This window comes from Symphalangus syndactylus, chromosome 18 (genome assembly GCF_028878055.3).
Source record: "Symphalangus syndactylus isolate Jambi chromosome 18, NHGRI_mSymSyn1-v2.1_pri, whole genome shotgun sequence".
NCBI lineage: Eukaryota > Metazoa > Chordata > Mammalia > Primates > Hylobatidae > Symphalangus > Symphalangus syndactylus.
The window spans coordinates 74,675,876-74,695,265 of record NC_072440.2 but is presented as its reverse complement, the minus strand read 5'-3'; the positions used below and the strand labels follow the sequence as shown (position 1 = coordinate 74,695,265).

Here is a 19,390-nt window from a genome sequence, read left to right as displayed (position 1 = left end):
CTCATAATCTACTCACTTCCCAAAGGCCTCATTTCTTAATACTATGACCATGGAGGTTAGGATCTCAGTGGGTGGCACCTGTAGGCAAGTGGGAGATGATGGGAAAGCTATGTAGCACCCACGCATGTGAGCAGCATTGGCCAATGACTTGGAGACTTGGGCTAGTCATAGGTCTGTGAGCTGACGCAGGCCACTTGTGTGAGTAGGTGGTTTCTCCTGGGAGTTGCTGCAGCTGAGGCTGGGGAATGCCTCTATTGGCGAGTGACAGAAGACGTGGATGAGTGGCCTGGAGACAGAAGTTTGCAGATGCTGGGGGCCCAGCCAGTTGTTGGGTGATTGTGGCTAAGATCTAGAGAGCAGTGGAGGGTACTTGGGAATGTCAGAGTGCTGTCAATGGTTATTGGAGAGTAAAGTCACACCACGAGCTCCTGAGTGAGCAGGGGTCCTGGTGAGTCCATGAGTGTTGGTGCGTGCTTGGAGAGGGCAGGGAGCGGCTCTGTGGTGCTGATGAGTGATTTAGGGAATCAGACCCGACCCACAAGACTTTCCATGGCAGGAGCAGTGACGCCATCATCCAATGCACCAATGGCTGGGAATGGGGAGTGGCTGGCAAGCCCATTGCCCTTCTTTGTGCACTGGTGGACTCCTGGTTAATGAGAGAAACCAACTTTCTCTCCTATCCAAATATTATGTTCTCCTTACCCCTGGTTCTGCTTCCAGATCCAGAAGAAATTATCAACGTCAGTCGTGGGCAGGCAGACAAGCTGCCCCACATTTTTTATTCTGAAGGGATTTGAGCGGAAAGAGCCCAAGTGGATTTAAGTTTTTGCCTCTTAATTTTCTCATACCTCATCTTCAGCCCTCTCTCTTTTTTTTATTTTTTCTCTTTGGCATCCTAGCACTTGGTGTTTTGGGACAGGGTTAAGGTCGTCAGCATGGATGATTTTCTTCTGGTAAATTGGTTTACGCTCACCAAAGGGAAAAAAAAAAAAACTAGTTCCCTCCCAGCACCCCTATCTGAGCCTCTTCTCACCCCCTGGCTTTGTCATGACCATTTACTGAAGGCTGTCAGCCAAGGCCAAGCACTCCACTAAGCCATTTACTAACATTACTGCATTTCAAAATTCTATGCAATTTTGTATACAGGATGTGCAGGTTTGTTACATAGGTAAACGTGGGCCATGGTGGCTTGCTGCACCTATCAACCCAACACATAGGTATGAAGCCCAGCATGCTTAGCTATTTTTCCTGATGTTCTCCCTCCCCACGCTCACCCTGTCCTCTTAATTTTTTTTTTTTTTTAAGAGACAAGGTCTTTCACTGTTACCCAGGCTGGAGTGCAATGGTGCAATCATAACTCACTGCAGCCTTTGAACTCCTGGGCTCAAGAGATCCTCCCACCTCAGCCTCCCAAGTAGCTGAGACTACAGGAACACTCCACCACACGTGGCTAATTTACAAAGAAAATTTTTGTAGACACAGGAGGGTCTCACTATGTTGCCCAGGCTGGTCTTGAACTCCTGGCCTCAAGTGATCCTCCTGCCTCGGCCTCCCAAAGTGCTGGGATTACAGGCGGCAGGCACTATGCCCAGACCATTACTCCCATTTTTTTTTTTTTTTTTTTTTTTTTGAGACGGAGTCTCACTCTGTCTCCCAGGCTGGAGTGCAGTGGCGCAATCTCGGCTCACTGCAAGCTCCGCCTCTCGGGTTCACACCATTCTTCTGCCTCAGCCTCTCCGAGTAGCTGGGACTACAGGCGCCCACCACCACGCCTGGCTAATTTTTTGTATTTTTAGTAGAGACGGGGTTTCACCGTGGTCTCGATTTCCTGACCTCGTGATCCGCCCGCCTCGGCCTCCCAAAGTGCTGGGATTACAAGCATGAGCCACCGTGCCCGGCCCATTACTCCCATTTTAACCCTCACTGTGTATTTTACAGTTGAGAAAACTGAGGCTTGAAGAGGTCGTGTTGCTTCTCCAAGTTCATCCAGAGGGTGGAAGGGCAGAGTCAGGACTCCAATCCTGGCCACTCAGCTCACGTGCTTTTTTTTTTTTTTGATACGGATTCTTGCTCTATCACCCAGGCTAGAGTGCAGTGGTGTGATCTCGGCTCACTGCAAGCTCCGCCTCCTGGGTTCACGCCATTCTCCTGCCTCAGCCTCCCGAGTAGCTGGGACTACAGGTGCCCACCACCACGCCTGGCAAATTTTTTGTATTTAGTAGAGACGGGGTTTCACCGTGTTAGCCAGGATAGTCTTGATCTCCTGACCTCGTGATCCGCCCGCCTCAGCCTCCCAAAGTGCTGGGATTACAAGTGTGAGCCACTGCACCTGGCCAGCTCAAGTGCTTTTAGTGGTCACCCTCCCATCTGTCTCTCTGTAGTTTTTTTTTTTTTGAAATGAAGTCTCATTCTGTTGCCCAGGCTGGAGTGCAGTGGTGCAGTCTCAGCTCACTGCAACCTCCGCCTCCCAGGTTCAAGCAATTCTTCCGCCTCCCGAGATGGTGGCTGATAGCCTCCTGAGTAGCTGGGATTACAGGCGTGTGCCACCACGCCTGGCTAATTTTTGTGTTTTTGGTAGAGATGGGGTTGTTTCACCATGTTGGCCAGGCTGGTCTCAAACTCCTGACCTCAAGTGGTCCGCCCCCCTTGGCCTCCCAAAATGCTCATCTGTGTTCTTGTTGATGTCTTCTTCTTTCCAGAAAAAGAAAAAACCAAACTGCAGAAGCAGAGAGAGGATGAGCTAATCCAGAAGATCCACAAACTGGTGCAGAAGAGAGACTTCCTGGTGGATGATGCAGAGGTCGAGCGGTTAAGGTGAGTGCACTGCGGGTACCCGAGCACTGGGCTGCAGGACAGCAACCTTCTGCTTCCTTCCAGAACGCATCTTCTGCTCCTGGGACTCACAGCCTGGCCTAACAGGCACGGCCTTGGCCCACAGTCTCTGGACACTGAATCCCAAGGAACCCCAGCCCTTCTGGCTTGAGAACTCATTTCATACTCAAGAGAATTTCAAATCTGTGCCTCTTGAGGGAGTGTTGTTCCAGGAGGTGACCAGGGAGGTGTCACATCCCATAATACATGGCAGAGCTTCCTTCACATCCTCTCACTCATCAAGGCAATGTCTTGAAACTTCTGCTGTCTGTTTTTACAGAAACTGCCACCTGAACTGACTTGCTCCCAACCCCTGCCCTCCCAACCTCCCGGCTTTGTTCTCCCCTTTCCCTTCCCCTTAGTGGCTCCAATGCCCTTTTCTAAGTATCAGGGTCTTCTCTTTGCATCCGCCACCTTGACCTGGACAACCAGAGCCCTGGAGCTGCAGTGTAAAAATATGTTGTAAATGTTGAAAATGTGGAAAGCTGTACACGTTGGTTCTTGATTTTTGTTTTCTTACACCAGAGCAAAGTTTTTAGGGCCTTTCACAAAGAGGCCCTTCCAACCCAGAGGGTAACTTGCTCTTTATTCTCTGTGTCCTCAGTGACCTTTCTTCAAGGGTCCTGGGACTAGCAATTCCACTGCCCTTCTTCATGCCGCGGTGGTCTTGGTTAATGAGAGAAACCAACTTCCCCTCCTACCCAAATATCATATTCTATGGCCGGGAACAGTGGCTGACGCCTGTAATCCCAGCACTTTGGGAGGCCAAGGTGGGTGGATCGCCTGAAGTCAGGAGTTCAAGACCAGCCTGGGCAACACCGTGAAACCCCGTCTCTACTGAAAATACAAAAATTAGCCGGGTGTGGTGGCGCATGTCTCTAATCCCAGCTACTTGGGAGGCTGAGGCAGGAGAATCATTTGAACCTGGGAGGCAGAGGTTGCAGTGAGCCAAGATTGCACCAATGCACTATAGCCTGGGTGACAGAGTGAGATTTCATCTCAAAAACAGAACAAAACAAAACAAACACAAAAAACTACAACAAATATTATAATCTCCTTACCTCTGGTTCTGCTTGCAGATCTAGAAGAAATTATCAATGCCAGTCCTGGGCAGGCAGACAAGCTGCCCCAACATAGTGAGACCCTCCTATCTCTACAATTTTTGTTAATTAACTGGGAGTGGTGGAGTGCTCCTATAGTCTCAGCTACTTGGGAGGCTGAGGTGGGAGGATCTCTTGAGCCCAGGAGTTCAAGGCTTCTGTGAGTTATGATTGCACCATTGCACTCCAGCCTGGGTGGCAAAGAAATACTCTGTCTCTTCAAGGCAGTTCAGCAAGTCTGCACCCACCTACTTTATCTTGGTGATCCTTGGAAGAGGTGGGGTGACTTGCTCTCTGAAACCTGCCTCTTACTTTGTGGGAGTGCAGGTGAATAGGGTGGCTTCAAAATACTAGGTCAGGAGAGGTGCTGCCTCACTCACTGACCCCCCAGCAGGGTCCTGTAATGTCCCTGCCTCTGCCCTTCGGTCTCTTACCTACCTCTGTGTAAGCATTTACCCTGTCATCGATATGTGTCTCTGGTTCAGAGCAGGTTCATCAGATACAACATATATATACTGTACACGCATAACACACAACAACATACATGCACCATCCACAAAGCCTGTTGCTTAACCTATTGGTTTATTTCCTTGGTTCCTTGATGCTTTCCTTGCTTGCTGTATATTTCCTTTTCTTTTACCCATCTACTTTCACAGGGAGCAAGAAGAAGACAAGGAAATGGCTGATTTCCTGAGAATCAAGTTAAAACCTCTAGACAAAGTAACCAAATCTCCAGCCAGTGAGTATAAACATTATTCATTCCCCTCCCCAACAAAGGAGAAAAGGATATTTCAGGCCAGGCACAGTGGATCATGCCTGTAATCCCAGCACTTTGGGAGGCCAGGGTGGGTGGATCACCTGAGGTCAGGAGTTTGAGACCAGCCTGGTCAACATGGTGAAACCCCATATCCACTAAAAATACAAAAATTAGCTGGGCATGGTGGCACACACCTGGAATCCCAGCTACTCAAGAGGCTGAGGCAGGAGAATTGCTTGAACCTGGGAGGTGGAGGTTGCAATGAGCCGAGATTGGGCCACTGTGCTCCAGCCTGGGTGACAGGGTAAGACTCTGTCTAAAAAAAAATAAAAATAAAAAAGGCTATTTCAAAGAAGTCTGGGAGCCATAAGGGGCACAACAAATTGCTTTCTAGAGATCAGATTTGAGCATGGGATGACAGCAGGCAGGACCAGCCTCACGGGCCTGCAGGCAGTTGCCTGGGGCCTCATGACTGACCAGCCTCATGGGCTTGCAGGCAGTTGCCTGAGGCCTCATGCTTAGAAGGGTGCCATGCTTGGTTTAATGTTCTCCTGTTGCTGTCTAGAAATCGCTAATACGGACGGGTGCGGTGGCTCACGCCTGTAATCCCAGCACTTTGGGAGGCCGAGATGGGCGGATCACAAGGTCAGGAGATCGAGACCATCCTGGCTAACACGGTGAAACCCCGTCTCTACCAAAAATACAAAAAATTAGCCAGGCACAGTGGCAGGTGCCTGTAGTCCCAGCTACTCAGGAGGCTGAGGCAGGAGAATGGCGTGAACCTGGGAGGCAGAGCTTGCAGTGAGCCGAGGTCGCGCCACTGCACTCCAGCCTGGGCGACAGAGCGAGACTCCATCTCAAAAAAAAAAAAAAAAAAAAAAGAAATTGCTAATATGTTTGGAACATGGGGCCCTACATTTTCATATTGCATTGAACTCTGCAAACTATGTACCTGGTCCTGGTAGTTGTTCCTCCCTAACTGCAAAGTTTGGTTCATTTCATAGAAGGAATTGGGTAGCCACTGAGGCTTAGGGAGCTCTGGCCTCTCTTAGGTCTGGAATCTCTGGAGAAGCCAGAAGCATACGTCTCAGAATATTAACCTCATGAGATCCTCAGAGCAAAGAGGGTTTTGTATAAAATAAGTTTGAGAAATGCTGTTTACTTGACCCTGTATTTGGAGAGTCTCAATGTCTATTAGGATATTAAAGTGATAATGGATCCTGCTGTCAAGAAACTGTCTTTTCTTTGTTGACCCAGCATTTCTCAAATGTGTTTAACTGCTGTATTAGTGAGGCCTCTTTCGGTTATAAGAAATGGATGCCTGGCTGGGCGCGGTGGCTCACACCTGTAATCCCAGCACTTTGGGAGGCCGAGGCGGGCAGATCACAGATCAGGAGACCATCCTGGCTAACACAGTGAAGCCCCATCTCTACTAAAAATACAAAAAATTAGCTGGGCATGGTGGCAGGTGCCTGTAGTCCCAGGTACTTGGGAAGCTGAGGCAGGAGAATGGCGTGAACCGGGAAGGCGGAGCTTACAGTGAGCCGAGATCACGCCACTACACTCCAGCCTTGGCAACAGAGCGAGACTCCATCTCAAAAAAAAAAAAAAAAAAAAAAGAGAGAGAAATGGATGCACAATTCAAACTGGTCTAAGCAAAAAAAGGAATTTGTTGGAGAAAGAGCAACATGAACTAGAGCCTCAAGGACTGAACACTATTACCTCCCCTACTTTTCTCTTTTTCTCATCTCTACCTCTCTTTGCATGCAAGCATCATTTTTTTCCTACAACACAGGCCTTCTCCATGGGACCAGAACCCTAGAACCATAGCTTAGCAACTCTGAGGCAATGCCACAGATTCTTTTCCCTGGTATCGAAATACATAAGTCTCAGGGAAAGATTCTGATCAGTGCTTCTTGGATTATGTTCCCACCTCTTAGATCCATTACCATCACCAAGAGGCTGGGGGTACTGGGATTGGCCAGGAATGTATAACTTGCCCACTCCTGCAGCCACAGGGACATGAGCTGTTAGAGGAAGAGGGACTTGAAATCTTCCTGGGAAGACAAAAACCAAAAGCTGCCACTGCCTATAAAACTACAAACCCAGTTTTCATTAACATCCTCTGAAACATGGTTGGAGGGAGTAAGGAAAGAGAAGGGCAATGATCTCTTCTGCTGGCTCTTATAACCACAAGGCACATGATCACTGCCTAAGGCCAGCATCCTCCTCGATGGACCCTTTCATGAAAGGCAAGGTAGAAAAACTCCACCTAGCAGCATGGAGGAGGAGCAAGGAAACTTGCCTTCTCTATTGGGTTATGGGTGGAAAAAAGAAATGATTCTGGCAAGAAATCAAAACACCAAGCATGCATCACATGCAAGGGGCCAACTTTGCCCTACTCATCTGGTACTGGAATTCCAAGTTGAAAAATAAAAACTATTGTAAAACCAGTGAAATCTCTGGGATCCTAGCAGATTTAGCAAATGCAAAACTGCTCAGTAGGGATTCTTCTGGATTCCATGGTACACAGTATTCTCACAGAAAAAAGCAACCCTCTTGAAGATGAGCCCTCAATAAAAATGAAAAACCCGGCTGGGCACAGTGGCTCATGCCTGTAATCCCAGCACTTTGGGAGGCCGAGGTGGGCAGATCATGAGGTCAGAAGCTTGAGACCAGCCTGACCAACATGGTGAAACCTTGTCTCTACTAAAAGTACAAAAATTAGCCGGGCATGGTGGCACACACCTGTAATCCCAGCTACTCAGGAGGCTGAGGCAGGAGAATCGCTTGAACCTGGGAGGCGGAGGTTGCAGTGAGCCAAGATCACACCACTGCACTCCAGCCTGGGTGACAGAGCGAGACTCCATCTCAAAAAAAGAAAAGAAAAGAAAAACCCATGAAGAACTGAATCACCATGAGGAGAATCAGTAGATGCACCAAAGAGAATGTCCTCCCAAGAACCAAAAATGATAGAACTATTTAAAGAGGAAAATAAACTAAGTACTTTTAAATTATCAAAGAGCTAAGAGAAGGAATAAACCCAAAATGAAATAGTAAGATGCTGTGAAAAAAGAATACATAGACATGCAAAAAACTGGCCTTCTGAAATTTTTTTTTTATCAATAAAGTAAAAACTCAATGGATTAAATACAGAGACACAGCTGAAGGGAGAATTTATAAATTGGAAGACAACCCTGAGAAAGTTACACAGAATGCAGCCCAAAGAGAAAAAAAGATGGGAAATATGAAAGAGAAGTTATAATACTGAGAGGATAGAGTGAGAAGGTCCAACTTACATGTGATAGGTATTCTAGGAGGTAAAACAGAGAATGGGAGGTGGAGGTATCTGAAAAGACAATGCATGAGCATTTTCAAAAATTGAAAAATATGAGCCCTCAGATTGAAGTGACTGGAACAAAATTTCTCTCTTATCTATTTACCAAATACTTCTTGGACGTCAGGCCCTGTGCTAGGCTTGGCAGGTACAATGATGATAAGAGCTGACTAGGAGAAGGGCTGAAATTTAGGGTTGGAAGCTGAGCATTGAGGACCATATAAAATGAGGACCATAAAATGAGGACCGGCTGAGGATCATATAAAATGTGCATCAGCTCTCCATACCACCTGAACAAGGCCCGGAATAAGACCTGGCCAGGGGTTGCAGTGGGGCTGGGCTGCAGATGGTCGGGGCTTCTCTCACCTCACCTCTCTCTCTCTGTTCCTTTCTCCCCCTCTCCCTGTGCCCACATCTTGCTGCAGGCTCCCGGGCAGAGAAGAAAGCAGAGCCCCCACCTAGCAAGCCCACGGTGGCCAAGACGGGGCTGGCACTCATCAAGGATTGTTGTGGGGCTACCCAGTGCAACATCATGTAGCCCCCAAGTGGGGTGCCCTGGGGCCATGGGGACCCCCCTACCCTCTTGTCTTTATAGCCCCCATTTCACCGGGGCCCAAGAGCTCTCCAAGGCAGAAGGGGTTGAAGGCAAGCCCGTGACTGTCGCCAGAGGCCATGGGCGTGGCAGGCGGGCCCGGCCACCCTGTACAGAGTGTAGCAGTAGGGAGTCCCTCACCGTCGCATGGTCCTCCCCAGAGCATGCCGAACCCAGGAGTCTGTCTCACTGTTTATCCAACCACCAGGAAAGGTCCTCCCTCAAAAAAGCATATCTCCACTTCTCTAGCTGTATCTAACCCACCGTGTGAATGAACTGGGAGAGGGGCATGCTCCCCAGCTGTGTGTAGTCGTGACTTCTCAAAAGTCTAGCACCATGTCGGACACATTCCCCATCCACCCTCCTAGCTCTGCTCTCAGAGCTAGGCACATGGGCACAGGTCCCCTCCCCTGTCTGTCCTCTCCCAGCAACTGTGCCCTGGAGGGCTCCACATGGCCCCCATGTCTCTCGGGCACCACCCATATAGCATTCCCAGAGACCCAGAGGGCCCATCTGTAAAGATCGAGCTTGTGTGTGGTGTTGTGGTCACATCTCCCGCTTCCCCCCATCCTGTGTCTGGGCACAGTTCACATCAAGACAGTGTCCAGTGTGCTCTCAGTCTGCCCCAGGTGTGTGCCTGGAGGGGGCCTGGACTGGCATGGATCCAGTGTGCAGAAGAGCCAGCAGGGAACCAGAAGCTCTGATGTCAAGGCCAGGACAGTTGAGAATGGGACCCAGAGTAGATGCTGACCTGGGCACTCCACCACTCCGGGGCCACCACAGAGATGCCAGCAGGACACCACTTTGCCAGCCCGACACACGGATCTTTGTAAACAACAGCAACAGGCGGGAGAGGCAGCATGTGACCAGATTGTGTCCCGTCATTGGGTGGCGTATGTTAACTAGCTGCCAAACAACTTCAACCTGTGTAATTCCATGTACATTTGCGACAGCCAGCCCGGTACAGCCCGTATGACTTCTCTGTATGTGTGTGTGTCGTGACCGGCCTAAGTAGTTAGCATAACTCAAGATTCGCTGATGTGCAGTCACCCATCAGAGAAAATAAAAATGGAAACCACGTTTTCGGCATTTTAAAAGTTTTTACTTTTTTTCTTGATTATGGAAGTAATCCATGTACATAGTAAATCATTTTAAAAGTACAAAAAGTATGAAGAAGTTTGTTTTTTTAAAAAAAAAAAACATTATTCCTCCAACTAGAGACCACTTTGACATTTCGACGTTTTAAAAAAGTCTTTTTTTGTGCATTTTTTTCATCGTTGACATCATATTATATCATTTATAACCAGCTTTTTTCCCACTTATTATGCCACCACCGTCTTCCACATCATTAAAAGCTCTTTGTAAACCTTAAACACTCTTCATAAATCATACCAATGTCTGTTTAGTAATCACCTAACTGTAATGTCTGTTACTGTAATTCACCTAACCATTTCCTCACTATTGGACTTGTAGACTGGTTCTAGGTTTTCTTATAAATACTGTCTTGGATTAGCCAGGCATGGTGGTGGGTGCCTGTAATCCCAGCTACTTGGGAGGCTAAGGCAGGAGAATTGCTTGAACCCAGGAGGCAGAGGTTGCAGTGAGCTGAGATCCTGCCATTGCACTCCAGCCTGGACAGAGCAAGATTCCATCTCAAAAAAAACAAAAAAAAAGTGTCTTGGGCCAGGCGCTGAGGCGGGAGGATTGCTTGAGTCCAGGAGCTCAAGACTAGCCTGGGCAACATGGCAAAACCCTGTCTCTACTAAAAATACAAATAGCTGGGCATATGCAGTGGCGCGGGCCTGTGGTCTCAGCTACTTGGGAGGTGGGAGGATTGCTGGAGCCTGGGAGGTTCCAGCTGCAATGAGCCATGATCACACCACTGTATTCTAGCCTGGGCGACAGAGCAAGATCACACCCCCTGGAAAAAAAAAAATAGTGTCTTGATAAACATCTAGGGGGATAAGATTTCATCTGAATTTTTTATTTTTCCTTAAGATAAACTCCTAGAAATAAAATTATTGGGCCACTCATAAGTAGCATTTTCAAAATATTTGTAAATTGGCTGGGTGTGGCGGCTCACATCTGTAATCCCAGCACTTCGGGAGGCAGAAGCAGGTTGATCACTTGAGGCCAGGAGTTCGCAATCAGTCTGGCCAATACAGAGAAACCCCATCTCTACCAAAAAATACAAAAATTATCTGGGTGTGGTGACCTGTGCCTATAATCCCAGCTACTCAAGAAGCTGAAGCAGGAGAATCTCTTGAACATGGTAGGCAGAGGTTACAGTGAGCTGAGATTGCACCACTGCACTCCAGCCTAGGTGACACAGCGAGACTTTGTCTCGAAAAAAAAAATTGTAGATCAAAAGGTCTTTGGTTGGACAGGCCCTCCCAGCAGGCTGCTAGACCTCAGTCCTCCCACTCTGCGTGTTCGAGGCTTTGGTCTGCACACCACTTCCCACCATTCTGATGCTGAAAATGGTCCCTCAGGCTACTCAGTGCCACCACGATGGCCTCAGAGGACCCCATGTCCTCCTTCACCAACCCAGACCAAGCATGAAGGCAGACTGTCTTCATGTCTTGGGGATGCCATAATGAATGACCTTCTACTGGGTGGCTTAAAACAGTGGAACTGTCTCCTTTCACAGTCCTAAAGGCCAGAAGCCTGAAATCAACCTGTCTGCGGTGCCCTGCTCCCTCTGTGGGGAAGAATCTTTTTTTGCCTCTTGCAGCTTCTGGTGGCTCCTGGCACCTTGGCAATTCCCTGGCTGCAACACTCCAGTCTTCACCTCTGTCTCCACGTGGCCTTCTCCGCTGTATATGTGCCTCTGTGCACCCTCTCATCTTATAAAGACACCAGTCATTGGACTGAGGGCCACCCGAATGCAGTATGATCTCATTTGGACCCTTTCCTTAATTACTTCTGCAAAAACCCTCTTTCCAACCAAGATCACATTCTGAGGCTCCAGGTAGACATGCATTTGGGGAGGTCCCAATTCCACCCACCACAGACCCCTCCCTCTCCAAGGTGCAGTGAAAACTCAGGCTGCAAAGGGCCCACCGCCCTCTTTTCACCATAAAAAATGTGGGCCAAGGCTGGGCACTGTGGCTCATGCCTATAATCCCAGCACTTTGGGAGGCTGAGATGGGAGGATCACTTAAGTTCAGGAGGAGCTCCAGACCAACCTGGCCAACATGGTGAAACCCCGTGTCTACTAAAAATACAAAAATTAGCAAGTGTGGTGGCACACACTTGTAATCCCAGCTACTGGGGAGGCTAAGGCAGGAGAATTGCTTGAAACCAGGAGGCGGAGGTTGCAAAGAGCCGAGATCGCACCATTGCACTCCAGCCTAGGGAAGAGAGTGAGACTCCATCTCGGGAAAAAAAAAGGGGGGTGGGCAGGGGGCTGGGTGTGGTGGCTCAAGCCTGTAATCCCAGCACTTTGGGAGGCCGAGGTGGGCGGATCACAAGGTCAGGAGATCAAGACCATCCTGGCTAACATGGTGAAACCCCATCTCTACTAAAAATACAAAAAAATTAGCCGGGCGTGGTGGCGGGCGCCTGTAGTCCCAGCTACTTGGGAGGCTGAGGCAGGAGAATGGCGTGAACCCGGGAGGCAGAGCTTGCAGTGAGCAGATTGCGACACTGTACTCCAGCCTAGGTGACAGAGCGAGACTCCGTCTCAAAAAAAAAAAAGGGGGAGGTGGTGGGGGGTCAGGGAGGTCTGACCTCAGGCCAGTTATAGAGCAGTCACTCACAGATCCAGCGAACCAGAGGAGATCAAACCCTCATCAAAATCCTGCCTCTGGTACTTCCGCTAAGCTCTGGGTACACCTACTGTATGTTCCTGTTATTCCTATTGCTTTTTCTAAAAAAAGAAAACATTGAAAAATCCAATTTATTTAAGCTGTTACAGAAGAGCAGAAGAAAGTATTAATAATTCCAGATGCTTCCAGATTACCAGGGCCACCTTCCAAGCTGGGAAACCTTGCAGACGGTGGGGTCCTGCACACCTAGACTTGCTCCTTTTAGAAGCCATGGAGGAGGGTGATAATGGGAATATTTAGTGTAGCTCATCTCTGTGCCCTGAGCAATGTGCACGCACTGGCTGGTGCTCTCCTCACATTAGCCCAATGTTATTACTTCCATTCTACAGATGAGGAAGTGGCAGGAAATCCATCGTCCACGGTCCCAGGGGTTGTTAGTGACAGAGTCATCATTCATCTCCCTCCCTCCCCACCACTGTAGCCCCAGTTGTTCTTTCTCTTCCCATCGGAGGGATTTAAACACGACTCTCCCACTTAAAAACAAACAGGGCCGGGCGCAGTGGCTCACGCCTGTAATCCCAGCACTTTGGGAGGCCGAGGCGGGCAAATCACGAGATCAGGAGATCAAGACCATCCTGGCTAACATGGTGAAACTCCGTCTCTACTAAAAATACAAAAAAGTTAGCTGGGCCTGGTGACGGGCGCCTGTAGTCCCACCTACCCTGGAGGCTGAGGCAGGAGAATGGTGTGAACCCAGGAGGCAGAGCTTGCAGTGAGCCGAGATCACACCACTGCACTCCAGCCTGGGCGACAGAGCGAGACTCCGTCTCAAAAAACAAACAAACAAACAAAAAAACAAAAAACAAAAAAAAAACACACACACACACAGGGCCAGGGGGCACAATGGCTGACGCCTGTAATCCCAGCACTTTGGGAGGCCGAGGCAGGCAGATCATGAGGTCAGGAGATGGAGACCATCCCGGCTAACACGGTGAAACCCCTGTCTCTAATAAAAATACAAAAAAATTAGCTGAGCGTGGTGGCACGCACCAGTAGTCCCAGCTACTCAGGACACTGAGGCAGGAGAAACACTTGAACCCAGGGGGTGGAGGTTGCAGCGAGCCAAGATGCCGCCACTGCACTCCAGCCTGGGCGACAGAACGAGACTCCATCTCAAACAACAACAACAACCAGGCTGGGCGCAGTGGTTCACGCCTGTAATCCCAGCACTTTGGGAGGCTGGTAGGCGGACCACTTGAGGTCAGGAGTTTGAGACCAGCCTGGCCACCATGGCGAAACCTCTTCTCTACTAAAAATACAAAAATTACCCGGGTGTGGTGGCACACGTCTGTAATCCCAGCTACTCTGGAGGCTGAGGCAGGAGAATAGATTGAGCCTGGGAGGTGGAGGTTGCAGTGAGCCAAGATCGCATCACCGCACTCCAGCTTGGGTGACGGAGTGAGACTGTCTCAAAGAAAAAATAAAAAATTAGAAAGCAACAAACCAGCCTGGGTAACATGGCGAAATCCCATCTCTACTAAAAATATAAAAAATTAGCTGGGTGTGGTAGCGCACACCTGTAGTCCCAGCTACTGAGGAGGCTGAAGTGGGAGAATCACTTGAGTTCAGAAGTTCAAGACCAGCCTGGGCAACATGGCAGAAGTTTGTCTCTACTAAAATTACAAAAAAAATTAGCCAGGCATGGGGGCATAGACCTGTAGTCCCAGCTACTCGGGGGGCTGAGGTGGGAGGATTGCCTGAGCCTGGGAGGTTGAGGCTGCAGTCAGCCGAGATGCACCACTGCACTCCAGCCTGGGCGACAGGAGTGAAATCCTGTCTGAAAAATTAAAAATTAAAAAAAAAATTCCTCTTTCTCATCTTTCCTCGTGGCCACCACCATTCTTTGCACCTTTTCCAATCTTTCTGCTTCCACACTGGCCATAGTCATTATTTATTTATTTATTTATTTATTTATTTATTTATTTATTTATTTTTGAGACAGAATCTTGCTCTGTCGCCCAGGATGGAGTGCAGTGGTGTGATCTCGGCTAACTGCAACCTCTGCCTCCTGGGTTTAAGTGATTCTCCTGTCTCAGCCTCCCAAGTAGCTGGGACTACAGGCATGTACCACCACGCCTGGCTAATTTTTTGTATTTTTAGTAGAGATGGGGTTTCACTGTGCTAGCCAGGATGGAATTTCTCTCTTTAAAACCATTCCCATGCCTTTAGGATAAAATAAATCCACACTCTTTTATGTGGTTTAAAGCCCTCTCCAATCTGGCCCTTTCTTCACTCTTAGCCTCATCTCATCCCCTCTCCTGGACCCCTCTTTATGCTGGGACCACAGAGCTTCCCCGGGTTCTTGGGTTCTTCTTGCCATTCTCTCTGTTGGCATCTCTCCTGGACTTTCATATTATATTAGTCCGTTTTCGTGCTGCTGATAAAGACATACCTGAGACTGGGGAATTTATAAAGAAAAAGAGGTTGAATGGACTGACAGTTTCATGTGGCTGGGGAGGCCTCACAATCATGGCGGAAGGTGAAAGGCATGTCTTACACGGCGGCAGACAAGAGAGAATGGGAACCAAGTGAAAGGGGAAACCCCTTATAAAACCATCAGCTCTCGTGAGACTTATTCGCTACCACGAGAACAGTATGGGGGAAACTGCCCCCATGATTCAATTATCTCCCACTGGGTCCCTCCCACAACATGTGGGAATTATGGGAGCTACAATCAAAGATGAGATTTGGGTGGGGACACAGCCAAACCATATCACACACATTATTCCCCCTGCCCAGTCCATCTCAGATTCCCTGCCAGGCCTTCCTCCTATTGCCCTCTGCCTAGTCTAACTGTGTGCTGCTCTGAAGCCAAAATGGCCCTCCTAAAGCACAAGTCTACCCAGGCGTGTTTTAACGGCTTCCTGGTTTAAAACTCTCCGCTGCTTTCCTCATGGCACAATCTCAGATCTTGGGTCTGGTTTCCAAAGCCCCTGCTTACGTTTTGCACTTCCCTTGTCACTGCTTCATCAGCTCACACCAACATTTAAGGGAACAGAAGACAAACCCAGAGGTCATGTGGTGTTAAGAACTGTATGAGAAGTGCATGAAGAATTTGCAATAGGCTGCAATTGGCATGATCAGTTTCAGCAAAGTGCTGGTCATGGAAGCCAGATGCACCAGGCAGAGGGATCCCCCTCATCCACTGTCTCATTGCAGGGGGAGTTAGGGTCATCACCTTCATAAAACAGATGGGGAAACTGAGGCTCAGAGAGAGGAAGGGATTAGCTCAAAGTCACACAGTCTGTAAGCGGTTGAGCCGGGCCCGGGAAACAGAGGCCCTGGCCTGTCTGCAGAACAGAGTCAGCCAGGCCTGGGCATTGATTTCACATGTGTAATCCCAGGAAACCATCACCACACTGGTTCCCTGTTGAGCTGTGATGGATTAGAGGTGACTCATAATGGCACAAGCAGCAGCTGGGCGTCTTATAAACCTCTGAGTCCCATGGTGGCTGGATGGCCTTGAGCTGCAGGAGTGTGACAACTCAGCTTGAGAGGCGGCAGTGACAATATGCCTGGAGCCACCAGCCAGGACCCAGATGGCTGTCATCATCAGGGCAGCAGGGCAGGCCTCATGGCTGGGGCAAAATGCTCAGGAAGGCTGGCTTGAGCAACATACATCAGTTTACATTCCCATTCACTCACGTGCTAGTTAATTCTACTAGTTAATGCAGGACTTGGCAGGTACCAGGGGATGCAGAGATTCCTGCCTTCATGAAACTTACATTTTAGCGAAGGAGACAGAACTTAAAGAAGAGGGCGGGGGCTGGGCGCAAGTGCTCAAGCCTTATAATTCCAGCATTTTGGGAGGTGGAGGTGGGAGGATCACTTGAGACCAGGAATTTGAGACCAGCCTGGGCAGCATAGCAAGACCCTTTCTCTACAAAATAAAAAATTAGCTGGTCTTGGTGGTGCATGCCTGAGTCCCAACTATTGAGAGGCTGAGGTGGAAGGATCGCCTGAGCCCAGGAGTTCGAGGCTGCAGTGAGCTGTGATTATGCCATTGCACCCCAGCCTGAGCAAAACAGTGAGATCCTGTCCCTAAAATAAAATTTAAAAATGAAGAAGAGGATTGGAGGAGATCTCCTTAGCAGTGTTAAATCTGCACCAACCCCACTGACCAGCAGGACTAGCAAAAGGGACTGCATTGTAGAGGGTGACTAATAACTTCAGCTTGGAGCCAGAAAGCCTGGGTTAAAATCTGAAGTGGATGGCGCCTTCTCTGCCTGAGCCTGAGCCGTGTTCTTCACCTCTCTGCACCTCAGAGTCCAGACCTGTGTGATGGAGAGAGTGACAGGAGGATGAAGTGAGACAGTGCAGGAGAAGAGTCGGGAACAAGCACGTGCTAAAGTTGACTCTTACTGGCTAAGTCTGAAGGCAGGAAGATGATGTGAAATGGGAAGGCTGCCCAAGCTCGCAGCAGGGCTGGAGGCGGGGAGCTGGGAATGAAAGAGAGACTCAGACTGACCCAGTCCTGCCTTCATGGAGCTGACAGTGAGACACGGGAGTGTGACAAAATTTGGTGTCACCCAATGCCAGCTGAAGGCCCAGCCCATGCGCTTCTGCGAGACTTTTGCACCTTCTCGGGGGCTTCAGGTCCCACGGTCACTGGGACCCTATCCGCCTTTCCCCATCTCTCATGGTCCCCTCCCCACCTCCATCCCCCTGCTGCTACTCCTGCCAAGTTCAACATGGAGTTTGGGCCCCTTTTTTCCACTAAGCACAGACACCATGCAGCACAAGACTCCGGGACCCTCCAGAACGATTTTGGAGGTGGGAGGAGCTTTGTGTCACAGCCACACAAGCATATGAGAATCGAAAGCTGGATTTCTGGCTTCCACCAGCGCTGCCACCACCACCACCACGCTGCCCACACCCCAGTTCCATCACCATACATTTCCTTTCTGCTTTTTTTTTTTTTTTTTTTTGAGACAGAGTTTCGGTCTCTTGCCCAGGCTGGAATGCGCAATTGTCAGCTCATAGCAACCTCCGCTCCCAGGTTCAAGGGATTCTCCTGCCTCAGCCTCCTGAGTAGCTGGGATTACAGGGGTGCACCACCACACTGGGCTAATTGTTGTATTTTTAATAGAGACGGAGGCACCGTGTTGATCAGGTTGGTCTCGAACTCCTGACCTCATGATTCACCCACGTCAGCCTCCCAAAGTGCTGGGATTACAGGTGTGATCCACCGTGCCCGGCCCTGCTTTGTGGTTTTTTTTTTTTGGAGACAGAATCTTGCTCTGTCGCCCAGGCTGGAGTGCAGTGGTGTGATCTTGGCTCACTGCAACCTCTGCCTCCCGGGTTCACGCCATTCTCCTGCCTCACCCTCCCAAGTAGCTGGGACTACAGGCGCCCGCCACCACACCCGGCTAATTTTTGTATTTCTAGTAGAGACGGGGTTTCACCGTGTTAGCCAGGACGGTCTCGATCTCCTGACCTCATGATCTGCCTGCCTCGGCCTCCCAAAGTGCTGGGATTACAGGCGTGAGCCACTGCGCCTGGCCCCCTGCTTTGTTTTGAGGCAGAGTCTCGCTCTGTTTTCCAGGCTGGAGTGCAGTGGCGCCATCTCAGCTCACTACAACATCTACCTCCCAGGTTCCAGGGATCCTCCTGCCTCAGCCTTCTGAGTAGCTGGGATTAAGGTGCCTGCCACCAAACCCAGCTAATTTTTGTATTTTTAGTAGAGATGGGGTTTCACCATGGGATCAGACTGGTCTTGAACTCCTGACCTCAAGTGATCCACCTGCCTCTGCCTCCCGAAGTGCTGGGATTACAGGTGTGAGCCACCATGTGCGGCATTTTTTTTTTTTTTTTTACAAAGTCTAGATCTGTCACCCATGCTGGAATGCAGTGGTGTGATCTTGGCTCACTGCAACCTCGTGGATTCAAGCAATTCGCCTGCCTCGGCCCCTTGAGTAGCTGGGATTACAGGTACATGCCACCATGCCCAGCTATTTGTTGTATCAATATTTTTAGTAGAGATGGGTTTTCACCATGTTTGCCAGGCTAGTCTCGAACTCCTGACCTCAAGCGATCTGCTCTCCTTGACCTCCCAAAGTGCTGAGATTACAGGCATGAACCACTGCGCCCGGCCCCCATTCTGTTTTATTAGAACAATTCAGCTTCCTCAGCCTTAGCGGGCAGCCGCTCCAAGTGCCTTTTGTGGGTTGGCAGAAGCCTCCTCTGCTCCTGTCGCCACCCAGCTCTGGGCCTCGCCTCCCTCCTACCCGCTTCAGGCTCACAGGGGAAGGGAGAGGAGGAAGATGGATTTCTCTGCTGATTAGAGATGTGTGGCTCATTGCTTTTCCTCCCACGGGAAAGCAGGCGCGTCAGGTGTGGGTTACAATGAACCATCATCACTTTTCCCTCTGTCCCATTGAGACCTCGGTAGACACAGAGGTTATAGGAGCATGGCAGGGGCACGTAAGGGAGTCTGGAATTCAGGACAGATTTTCTAGGGGAGGACACGTCTCATGACGAGATGCTGGCAGGAACTGCAGTTGGCCAGATGAAGCTGGGGGTGGCATGGGGACAGGAGGGCCGCCTGGCCAGGAGGGCTCTTCCAGGCTGCAGGTTGACGACATGAACCTCTCAGCATGGGGGCAGTAGCTCTCTGCATTAGGGTCCTTCTGGTTGTAAGTGACCGAAACTGAAGGCAAACAGGCAAAAAATAGAGAAGGGCATTTCCTGGCTCCTGGGCTGGGCTGTTCGATGATTGCGGGTGTCATTGGGCCCAGGGGTTCAAATGTTGTCATCTGGACATGGCATCTCCCTGCCTGTCTGTCCTGCTTCCCTCACACTGGCTCCGTCCTCCGAGAGTCTCTTTGCAGGGCCCATGACAAACAACTCTGGTTCCTCCCAGGGCTTACAGAGAAACAATCCAGCAATTCTAATACAAATCCC

General features: G+C 49.6%; 1 protein-coding gene across 1 annotated transcript in view; it reads left to right on the top strand.

Annotated features, from left to right (window-relative positions):
* BMERB1 (bMERB domain containing 1) overlaps window positions 1-9,754 on the top strand; it is a 148,759-nt gene extending 139,005 nt beyond the window's left edge. The window contains exons 4-6 of the mRNA XM_055253427.2: window positions 2,700-2,814; window positions 4,628-4,710; window positions 8,491-9,754. Coding sequence (XP_055109402.1) covers window positions 2,700-2,814; window positions 4,628-4,710; window positions 8,491-8,603 — 311 coding nt within the window. The 3' untranslated portion in view covers window positions 8,604-9,754. The remainder of the gene's footprint in view (window positions 1-2,699; window positions 2,815-4,627; window positions 4,711-8,490) is intronic.
* The last annotated feature ends 9,636 nt before the right edge of the window (window positions 9,755-19,390 follow it).